Below are 11,052 nucleotides of genomic sequence, written 5' to 3'. Positions count from 1 at the left end.
AAAACGTTTGAGTGCTTTTCATAAGCTTCCTTGCTTAATATTTTATTTTGAAGCGGTGGTTTCTTCGAAATTAAGCGATGGATAAATTTTGACTAGAGGAATATTCTTATGTCTAGGAATTTTGGTAAGGCACTGCAAATTTTCAATAAAACATCTTTATATTAACTATTTATTTATTTATTCTCACACTTTGTCATAATATATTAATGTTATCACAAGTCAAATACAAATATAAATCATGTGAGAAAGGGTTTCACTTCAGGAAAACAAGTTACTAAGACCCTGCCATTGCGGACAAAGCCGAAGTGAGCCCATACCATAAATATTTTAAACATTTTTACATTGCAAAAGCGTGCGGTTCTATTTTAATTGATCACAATAACTTTTAATGTTTTGGCTCTTGCTTAAAACCAAAAAAGTCTTCATAAAAAAACATCGTTCGTCTGGGAAAAAAACATGAATTTATTTATGAAAATGGGGAAATCGTATACAAAATGATAGTTTAATTGTTGCTGGTGCCTATTCAAGTGTGTAAATGTGAAATGGAGTTGAGCATCTGCATCACTATCTTATTGTAATCCAAATAGATTTTTAATTATCATATAGCCCAAGAGAAAATTTAGAGAGAGGAGAAAGAATAATGGAGGATGATGAGGAGGTTGAATTACATTTTTCAGAGATATAATTTTAAACGAGAATTCTCAGCTCAAAATAATTTTATTTGGTTTACATGTTGTTAATTAATTGTTGTGATTATTTTGAGAAAATTTGAAATTTAGTAAGCAATATACTGAGCAACTCGAAGTTGCTCTTCGGTGAGATCCATTGATCGGGTCTCAGAACCGGCAGAATCGCAACTGTAAGCGGCCCTCATGCGCAGAATGTCTGACGGCCTGAGGCGTTGTCGCTGACCGATATCCTTTGATTCATCCTCCGAAGACTAAAAACAGTTAAATAAGTAGTTCAACTTTCTGTATTTATTTATGATGAGAATTAACAGTAAACGTAGGTGAAACTCTAGAGCTTTGTGACAAAATAACACAATTACCCTGAGGAGCATCGATGGTGGAGTGTCCTCGATTGGGTACTGGAGGACGCTTTCCAAGTCATAGCTCCATTTGGGGAAGGCGTAGGTTCGCGGGTATTTCCAATAGTTGGATTGCACTGACTCTTTGATGTTGTTCCATTGCACGTCCACGTATAGATCTCTGTCATACCTGAAAATAAGAGCTTTATCGAGTCTTTGGTTTCTGTACTATAACACGCACCTGGTTTGTTCATGGTGGAAGCCGAGAGCGTGCATGAACTCGTGCACTACCGAGTAGGTCTGCAAACAGACAATAAAATTTTGTATGCATTTTCAAATTGAGGAGCAAACCCTTTTCAAACACCAGCCGATGTTGAGAGCCTGCTTGGTACCTTGGTAGCCAGCGACTGAGTAGCACCCCTTAGGGTTGCTGTTTACCAGGTTTACGTAACCAGTCTCTGTAGTTTGCTCTTTGAACTTGATGCAAGTAGCGTTCGCAATGATTTCCATCGCAATTAGATAGTACTTTCGTTCGTCCGCAGCTGGAATGTTTATGCTTGAGTTAATTTGGGAAGTGTTTGAACTTGTCTTTTTAAATCAGTTTCAATAACTTCTCATTAATATACTTTTAGGAATCGATCGTTTAGTTTAAATTTTAAAATGGAATTGATAAAAAATATCGTTAAAATTCTCACTGTGCGTGTTTCCTTCATCGAATTTGTAAATTAGAGTTTTAGAAGGCCAGCGGACTTTCGGTGAAGTCATGGTGTTGTAAGCTCCGATTTTTCTGTGTTCACCGATTATGTCGTTGACCCTCTCCTTAATGCGCCGGGCATCTGATCTAAAAATTAATACTTTTTCCAATATTCAGCGATGAAATCTTACCAGTCAGGGCGAACAGTACAAGTGTAAGGAAGATTAAATTGATGCGCATAGTGCTCTTTGTCTGCCAAAGTTGAAGTGACGAAACTAATCAACATGCTGTCATGCTCATTGTCAGGTAAATTTCATGGAGGACGCTTATCACCTCCAAAACATGGGGGGAACAGGGTCAGATAAAAAAGTTCATAAAAGCCCAGGACAGGTTTCCTTTTAAATCAAATTGACATTTCTGAACAAAATGTTCTCTTCGGCACTCATTCCTCTTCTGGTAAGATTCGATATATAGAAAAAGAAACTTGATACATTTTAACTGTTTAAAGCTCTTAGCGTCCGTAAAAGGACAGTCGGACTCCACTACTGACTGCAAAAAACTTGATTTCTCGGTATGTCAATTTTGCGCGATTTAATCTCTGCAAATACTCTTCAAATAAAAATCTTGGATGCAGACTCTGCCCGAAACATGTTGCTCTAATCCACTGGGGTCATTGCTCCCTACCAGCAAAATTCCAACCGCCTGCAAAGCGTCACCCAAATTATTGCTCTGGATGAATTCATACCAACTGAACAATCTGCAGGACCAGACACTCAAAAATTTCATTGATCCCAAAAGCAAGGCTTATCGTGAGTTGAAATCACGCGTTTCTTATAAACTACATATAAAAGCCTTTTGCATTTCAGTCTCAACCATTTGTGACGCAGCGGTAAACTTGTTCAGTTTTACATGCGACTAATAAATTTAAATTTCCCTTTTTTCCAGCAATTCGCACAATGCGTTTTCAAAGAGTTATCTTTCATTGTAAGTACCGGGGAAATTTGTATTTAAATACTGTATTAACTCAAGTTTACAGATAAGCAACAACATTCTTGAAGCTGACACGATCAGTGAACACTTGTCCTCTTTGACGACAGTTAAAGAATGGCAAACTGTGATTGCCTACTTTCTCAATCCGTTCCTCTCCGCTGATAAGGGATATAAGTTTACAGATAGTAATTTGAGAGTGTTAATTAGCTCCTGGAATAATATTAATAATAATAAAATAAAATAGTTTTGGAGGACAATTTTGAATATGCTACCTGTTCATCCGGAACGCAGAGTCTGATTCCTTTAATGTTCACACAAATGATTCAAAGTGAACTTATATGGGTATTGAAAGAAAGTTCATACCAACCACAAAAAATAACTTTCAATTTTCTAGATGTGTCCCAAGTTCAAGGAGTTCACTGATAGTATTTAATTTTTATTTATCGTCGCACTTTACCTGATACACTTTGTTTTCTATTATTCTAGGTAACAAATGTTTGCAAAAACTAAAAGATTTCCAGTACTGTGATGGCAAGATTTACTCCCCGACTGCAAAAGGAATTTTCTTCTTCCCACAGACATAAAATCTGTATTGATGAGAGTAAATACAATTTATTCTTCTGAATTTCGCAAAGTTGTGTGTTCATTATACCAATAATCACCAATAATATGTTTTTACGCAACAAATGCAAGAAAAAATCCATCAGACAAAAAAACGATTACGAAAGCATTATCATGTTAATAATCGTTGTAGACGAATAAAAAAAGCTTACCCAGGCAAAAAATTCACTTCCAATATTGTGGTAGTTGTGCGTTTGCTGACACCCTCTTCAAAGTGTTGCAATGACTCGAAAAAATTGCCAAGCAATTATTGATTTTGAAATTTCCATCATTTATAATAAATCTTTACACGGAGACGTAGATAATCGCATGTAAAATAAATCAAATTCCAATATTGGGATAGATATCGATTATTTTTAAATTAGGCATAAAATAAGAGGGAACAATATAGTATGGACAAGAGCTTCTTGCTATGTTTTTCAGACAGCCTCCGGCTAGTTTTATTATACGATGCGAATTAAAAAGCTAATTTAAGCAAGATATAATGGATATTACACGCGGTGGCGCTTCCTCGCGGCAATTGTCCGCCGCTGGCACCGTTGATGATGATAACGCTGTGAATAATTTAGACGGATGAGGGTCCATTTAAATTTGATAGCTTGTTGTATGCTTTTATTCGCCGGGTGCGTTATACAAGGATATAAAGAAATAAACCCGCCCTCAGAGACATCAACTACGATTGTATGCGTTTCGCAAATATCACCACACGTAATCCTGCGACCCCACCGAAATATAATGAGATTGCAGAACCATGCAGCAGCAACGCATTATAAATATTGGATTAGTCCAATTAATAATAAGACCATTACGCCCCCCCTCCCCTCTCGAAGTTGCCAAACTATACTCAATTCTAGTGAACTCAGGCCATTTTGCAGTAAAATTATTGCTAAGCATATAATGAAGAATTAAGAGAGTTTGATTGAAGACATTTTTTTCGAGATTTAGACTCACTTTTGGTTCCTCATTATGGTCAGTTGGTTAAGAAAAACGTTTCTTGTGCGATACATTTTGCCACAATTTGACAGTTTGTATGTTTCGACTTTCAACAACATTTTGCTATTGGTGTGCGAACTGAAGAAAAAGTTCCTCGATTTTGTTTTCTGGAAATAATTTCACCCGCATGCTGATAATTTAAAAAGATTGTAAACTTTTTTCCTTGAAGGGAACGAACTTTTTATTGCAGGGCGATACGAATGAGGTATATTATTTGTCACGACTCGTGAATTTTGCATTTTACAACAAGGTTCTAATTACAACAGGAAAGCACCGAGACTAAAAAGTACAGAAATCAATTCAACGTGCAGTTGTGACCAAAACGCAGATAAAAATTCACTGCATCAAAACAAATAACACAATATTTAATTAGCAACAATAATGACTTTGCTGAACTCTCTGCGTTCGCTAGAGCTTATTTTCACGCGTCATTTGCCTCTTAATCTAGCGGAGAATCAAAGTACATCAAATATTTAGCAGTCGCTTGCATCTTAAATGAAGTGCGCTCTCGGCTTCATGCTGCAATTCATGCCATATTTCACAATATATAAAAAGCACGCGTCATGTGCACTCGACGCAGAGAGAGGAGAGAATGCAGACGAGGGTGAATAAAAAAGATGCACCCTCTAGTTCACTGCTTTTTTACGCAATAAAGCCGAATGAATTGGGGTGGAATTACTACGCCCCCCGAAACGCGTGTGCAATCATGTGCCGCGGCATTGTCAAACATCCTCGGGGGATAATATTCAAAAGTATTTCTTGCTCGGAAGATCAAGCCAGACTCTGTATAGCGTAGCGGCTGCTGCGCGAAATTACTAAACGGACGTTTTTTATTATTATTACGATGAGAGAGCAGGAATTTCATATTTTCGCGCAGATGGCTCCGCGTAGTTATTTTTATTGCTACTGATCAATATTATTTCGAGCAGTCCTGGAAGAACAATATCGTGCACTGCAATATTGCATTCCGCTGCGTAGACAGCGCTTTTCTGCAAGCAACAATGGATACGGTGCTCATCCTCATTACATTACAGAGCGGGAGTAATAATTTTTTATGCACCCTCAGTTGTCTTTTACGGCCGCAAGATGAATAGAGCTTTGATGGGAAGGACACATAATCTTCTGCCAAAAAAAATGTGTAATTTTTGCCGATGACTAGATGGTGTTCTTGATACTATTTTTTTCCGTATAGAATTTTGCATCTCTAGATAAATACTTAAAATCTTGAGAAACAATTAATTTCCTCTCGACGTTGGTTCTATTCTTGGTAGGAATATGAATAAAAAGACTTCATCCTTGTTGATTTCAGAGTTTGAACAGAAAAGTATGTTATATTTCAGACAGGCACAAATGATATCATCTAAAACATCTTTCATAGCCCAAAAACATTTAACCTGTGAAGCACTATAAATATATAAACACTCGGAATTGTCTGACAGTTTATTGGTCCATCAATGCGTAATTTTTATACCAGTTAGTGTATGTATTAAGAAAAAGATTCAATCTTGGGATAGGATCTGTTTTAAACATTTTTTTTAATGTTAGTTGGGATGGAACGTTACAAGCGGTTACAAGAGTCAAGAGCAATTAACGGAGTTGCTAACGCATCTTGCTAACAATAAGTGCTTAAAGTTGTTCCTCGTGCATGAAAGTAGCTAATGCAAAATCGATAGCATGAATAAAAATTTCACTAAATGTGTTTTTAAACAATCGCTGACATCACAAAATTAGCAGATGAATGATAAAGCCCGCTAAATTAATTCGTTGTCAATTTGAATCGATGTAATCGCACGTCACGAGAGCAGAGGCATTTCGCGCTCCGTCCGCGGTTTCGCACGGTAGGATTACAACGCAAAAATGAACACGCGCACAAAAGATAATTAAACACGAGTTTGTGTGCCAGAGAAACAAAGAATAAAAACATTCAGCTTTGTTTGATTACGCGCGTTGGTATGGAAATAGGCGCGACGAGGGACGGAAAAATTAGCGATAAACCATCAGCATACACGTTCCGTTTTTGATTGACAAATATGCGTCGGGTGAGAAATAATAATTCGATCGGTCGAGTGTGTGCATGTGTGATTGATTAAAAAGCTCATCTGCCGCGGCGGCATCCGCCATGTTTACGCCCGCGCGCACGCCGACAAATATTAGCATAAAAATCGGACAAATCTGATAATGATTTGTGCGCTCAGCCATGCTTTGCGAGTTGCTGGGGTGCGACCAAACGCCACGCCACAACCATTCATGGCCCTCTTTTGTGCGTTTAATGTCTGTCGCTCGCACCACGTATGCTGTCAGCTGTAAACGACTTGCTTTCATTAAAAACTGGACTGTGCTTAAAAGAGCAAAACATATAATTCTTAATTTGTTCATCAAGAACAGAAATAGGCACTCCAAGTATTTTTAAAAATTTCTGGTGGTTCTGAAAAACAAAATTAATCAATAATTTGAGAACATTCACAAAATTAATTAATTCATTACTTAACCAATGTTGTATTACGCGAGTTTAAATTTTTGTGTAAGACTATGGAACCGGTAGAATGAACAAAATAAATGTTATTAGTGACGTATGAAAGTATTAAGAATATTGTTTAAGCATTTTAAGATCGAGAAATTGTATTTTAATCAGGCGCTCGATAAAAAATGGTGGTGTTTTTTTTAAACTGTTCATTGTCAGTACATTGCGTGGGCTCACTAACACCGCCGAGTGGATAACATATATATATAGAACATGGAGTCCGAGTGGCTGCAGAGGAGCTTAATCCCAATTTGGCCATCTTTTCGCCTCCCCGCACTGAAGTCTCTTACTAAAACGCCAGAAATTTGTCCCTAAAGCCGCTGGAAAGGTGCAAAAACCAGTGGCGAGTCGGCGCCGGTGCGCCTCCCAACCCGTTGAGCTTTTTGAACATTTCGCGTCACTTAACTAACCACCTTCTGCGCCATCTCAGACATTGGGCATCCAGTATTTGATCCCCGAACTACTTTTTACTAAAGATTAATCAAAATTTTAATGTAATACTTTTATACCAGTTTTTTGTCTCTCTCATAATCAAGTGGAGTTTGATCTTGGAGTTTCAAATTAAATGCAGTTATATTATTATCAAGTTCATTTCACGCAGTCACATTATTTTGTAATCTAAAAATTGATACTTAAAAGTCAAGCATGTGTCATCGACAATTATTTAAGTATATCGTTTCTCACTTCATATCTCTTGGATACAATCTGTTGATTACATCTTTCTTTTTAAAAGTGACAAATAGGATTTCTGATTAAACAATCAATGCGATCATATGTGATAAAATGAAAAACAATATTTGATGCAAGTCTAATGCACCTTTATTTTACCTTTTGATACATAATTGTCTGAATTGATATGAAGCCCCTAAATTTTGCATACCAACTGAACATTCAAATACCAATAGCTTTTAGCTTACACGGAATGTATTTTTTTTAAAGTGACGCGAGTCATCGTGATACGGCTTATAAACATAAAATTCATTAAATATACTTGTTTATATTATTCTTGCTAGTAGCCAATGTAGCAAAAATAAGTAAATAGATAAATGAGAGTTTTGCATACAAAATTAATAGTTATACCCCGATACGGCCGATACTATGCTGATTTATTTTGTTTTCAATCATCAGCTCCGTCAGCAGGGAGAAGGTAAGTGGAAACAGAAAAAGATTTATGCTAACAAGCTTTCCCTTTTAAAACTCACGTGCTGAAAACACAAAACACACACTCCCTTCTGACGCGCTAATAAAAAGCAAACACTCGACTTTCAATGCAGTGCTGCACTAAGCAAAACAGTTTTAACAGCCAGCCCGCATAAGCTATGATAAGAGGAGCCACCATTCATCCTTCCTTAGATAGTGCAGCGAATACACAAGAGATATACGAAACAAACCGCTGACTTTTAAACATGTTTTCTGCAGTGCAAGAAAGTCATTTGAAGAATTTGATTTCTTTGATTCATTGATTGCATACGAATTCAATAAATTTTTCGCGTTACCAAAGTCTTTTTGTTATAAAATAGCTGCGATTAGCAGCTGACCGAGCATGAGCCGATAATTCGTCTGAATTGGCTGGAATTTTAACGTTCGCGAATATATACTTTATAAAAAACGATTCATTACTAATTATTTAGCTAAACTCAAATAGATTTAAATTGTTTTAATCATTGATGAAATGCTTTTTTTAGTTAAGTATTTCATAATTTTTCAAATCAATTAATTAAAAATCGCTTGTTTCCATTATGGTTTTATTAAAAAATACATCATATATTAACCGTTGATATTGTGAGTAAAATATCGACGTGTTTGGCTCACTTAACAGTTCATCATTACTCTACTAGTGCGTAGCTCATGACAACGCAAACTGTCCGAAGTGTTGAAAATTTCAGACACCTTAAGGCTGCACACTTTAATAATTTTAATGTTGTACGCCTATGAATTTTCATTTTTCATTTATTTTCTATAGAGGAAAAATTTAAATGTGCTACAGCAAAGGGAGAGCAAACAAACAACCCTAACAAAGGCCTGGTCCTTCACGGTTGGAAAAAATTACTCTATGTGATTTAATGATTTTGTTAGCTTATTCTAACATCTTTTATTGTTCTTAAGTCAAGCGAAATAACGGTAATACGATCCCATTAGTAATTATAGATGAAATATATAATTTTTAGCTTTTTTAAATTATTCTATCTCATTAAATTTCAACAAGGAATTTAAATGGGGGTGAAATTATTAAATGCTTTATAAGAAAATCTCCTCCAACAATTTTAATAGATATATTCACGAGCATTGCGTCATTCGACATTGAAAACAAATCTCTATTAGAGATTTATTTAAGGCAAAAAGATTTATCTCTTTAATTTTTTTTCATGAACACGGACTACGCATTGGTTTCTATTTCCAACTCCAGCAGAATATTTGGTATAGTTATCACGTTTTCTCCTTCCCATTTTCTATATTTTATTTTTAGTTTAGGGTGTGCACACACGAGGACAGGGATGTGCTCGTTTCGTTGCGGTCAGTTGCAATCTGAAAAAAGGACCGGCGGCTGTGTCCGCGTCCCCTTATCTGCTGGGTGCGTCTCTACATTTTCACACTCTGCGTCTGGCAGATTTATTCGCGGGCGCACAAATCGAAAAGTATAGCGCTCACAAGCCAGGAGGCTGGGCCGGAATTCGCACCCCGGCCAGCCATTTGCGCACCAAGAATGCGAAAGGGGTGCCTTTTGCTCCTGCTCTCTGTTTGTTGTTGCTTTCATTAAATTCAAGCTGTGACCGCGCTCCCTCAGTCAGCCAATTTAAAACCTCAAAAGGCAGTGCTTGCCGTCAGACTGGGTAATTTATACCTTCGCCTTAGTCCACAAATCGATCTTGGCTCGACAAATAGCAGAACTTCTCAGAGGTGTTTTGGTTCAGGCCGATTATGAAGTATACATTTTAGCGAAATTACTCTTGGCAGCATATTTTTTCTGTTTTCTTCTAAGCTTAACTATATTTTTACCCAACGTGGTGGCTCCTGTTGTATGCATTATGTTGTACGAATAATTTATATGTTAATGTATTTTATATAATTCATGCATGCTAAGCATATTCTCTTTAGTGGAAAAATGCGCTAGCCACAATGGCCATGAAAGATAAGCAGGAAATATAGAAGTGATACAAAAGTTAAATATACGTCGGCATGTGCCTCATAAAGAACGATGAGAAGTTGGAAACTTTTTCCTTTTTTATAATCTTTAAAATAAGATGGAATATACAAGTATAACAGAGACGACATTCAAAATATATGCATACTTTTTAAATGTGAAAAGTGAAAATATGCTCTAGGATTAAGCAAAGAAAAAGGAATGATTTTATTACAGTTTTGCTAATATATGGAATTAGTAGCGACACACAGCTTCTTTCTGTGAAGAAAAAAGCTGGCTCAGTGAAATGGAATGACTATTCGCTCCACCTCTTTCTCCTGGTAATTTAGCTAAAAAAATAAAATAGCTTTTTTTCTCTCAGCAATATTACCTTCCAACTCTAATAATCAGGGCGAAAAGTAGCCAATTTATCTTTTTATTTATATTTAATTAGATGAGAGGAGAAAATTGCGAGTTATTTTGAATCTTTTTCGTGTCTTTCATTTGAAGCAGCAAAAAGGGAAACTCAGCAATAAAGGTTACAATTTCAAGGCGCAACAACTGAAGTGTGATTTCCCTATTCATGCATGCATTGTAAATATTTAACGAAGTCATCCGAAATGCCATTTTTCCAGCAGCTTTCCGCGCCACTTACCTTTACATCTTTACCCCTCAGCTTCCGCGCGAGGATGGATGTGTGCGCTAGCGGTATAATTATATCTCCCCGACGCACCCCCACGGCATGCGAGGGGTGCTAAGGGCAATAGTAGCCAGACACACAAGCGCGCAATAATTTTATTTAGATAGCGGCGTAATGAGAAAATACAGCGGCGATAAGTGTGTGCCGCCGCGAACCAAATGAGAAGAGCTACGCGGCTGCAGATGAACCGCTATCTCCTCCCAGATGCGTATGCACTCGTCGAGATTTACGACTCCAACCCTTGAGCTCCGCTGGAGGCTTGTAATGAGAATAAAACCCTTTTCCTATGAGCGGGATAACAGATGTGAGATGTGAGCCACACGCGTGTACTTTGTGCTCAAGGACCACCGCAACAAGAAGCGGCGTTTTCTTAGGAAATTCTGAG

The 11,052-nt window shown here is 37.0% G+C and overlaps 2 protein-coding genes across 2 annotated transcripts; one reads left to right on the top strand and one right to left on the bottom strand.

Annotated features, from left to right (window-relative positions):
- Window positions 1-269: 269 nt before the first annotated feature.
- On the bottom strand, window positions 270-2,078 carry LOC135936086 (astacin-like metalloprotease toxin 3). Its single transcript, XM_065478767.1, has 6 exons — window positions 1,913-2,078; window positions 1,723-1,863; window positions 1,379-1,569; window positions 1,269-1,327; window positions 1,049-1,217; window positions 270-940 (listed from the first exon to the last, which is right to left on the bottom strand). Exons 1-6 carry the CDS (start codon window positions 1,959-1,961, stop codon window positions 776-778), a joined length of 774 nt encoding a protein of 257 aa, XP_065334839.1. The 5' UTR covers window positions 1,962-2,078; the 3' UTR covers window positions 270-775.
- A 29-nt stretch (window positions 2,079-2,107) lies between these two features.
- LOC135936087 (uncharacterized) lies at window positions 2,108-3,345 on the top strand. The gene is made up of 9 exons (XM_065478768.1): window positions 2,108-2,177; window positions 2,230-2,292; window positions 2,356-2,530; window positions 2,588-2,610; window positions 2,667-2,705; window positions 2,758-2,896; window positions 2,956-3,053; window positions 3,106-3,136; window positions 3,198-3,345. Exons 1-9 carry the CDS (start codon window positions 2,148-2,150, stop codon window positions 3,293-3,295), a joined length of 696 nt encoding a protein of 231 aa, XP_065334840.1. The 5' UTR covers window positions 2,108-2,147; the 3' UTR covers window positions 3,296-3,345.
- Window positions 3,346-11,052: the final 7,707 nt, after the last annotated feature.

This window comes from Cloeon dipterum, chromosome 2 (assembly GCF_949628265.1).
Source record: "Cloeon dipterum chromosome 2, ieCloDipt1.1, whole genome shotgun sequence".
NCBI lineage: Eukaryota > Metazoa > Arthropoda > Insecta > Ephemeroptera > Baetidae > Cloeon > Cloeon dipterum.
Note: the sequence above shows the minus strand (reverse complement) of the source record. Positions and strands in the feature narration are given on the sequence as shown.

Excerpts from the sequence above, each read along its gene's own strand:
- LOC135936086 (XM_065478767.1), bottom strand. The coding sequence starts at position 1,961 with ATGCGCATCAATTTAATCTTCCTTACACTTGTACTGTTCGCCCTGACT. Across the intron at positions 1,328-1,378 it reads TCGGCTGGTGTTTGAAAAGG|ACCTACTCGGTAGTGCACGA; the intron begins GTTTGCTCCTCA and ends GTCTGTTTGCAG. Across the intron at positions 1,218-1,268 it reads TTCCACCATGAACAAACCAG|GTATGACAGAGATCTATACG; the intron begins GTGCGTGTTATA and ends TCTTATTTTCAG.
- LOC135936087 (XM_065478768.1), top strand. The coding sequence starts at position 2,148 with ATGTTCTCTTCGGCACTCATTCCTCTTCTG. Across the intron at positions 2,178-2,229 it reads CGGCACTCATTCCTCTTCTG|CTCTTAGCGTCCGTAAAAGG; the intron begins GTAAGATTCGAT and ends AACTGTTTAAAG. Across the intron at positions 2,897-2,955 it reads GGGATATAAGTTTACAGATA|TTTTGGAGGACAATTTTGAA; the intron begins GTAATTTGAGAG and ends AAAATAAAATAG.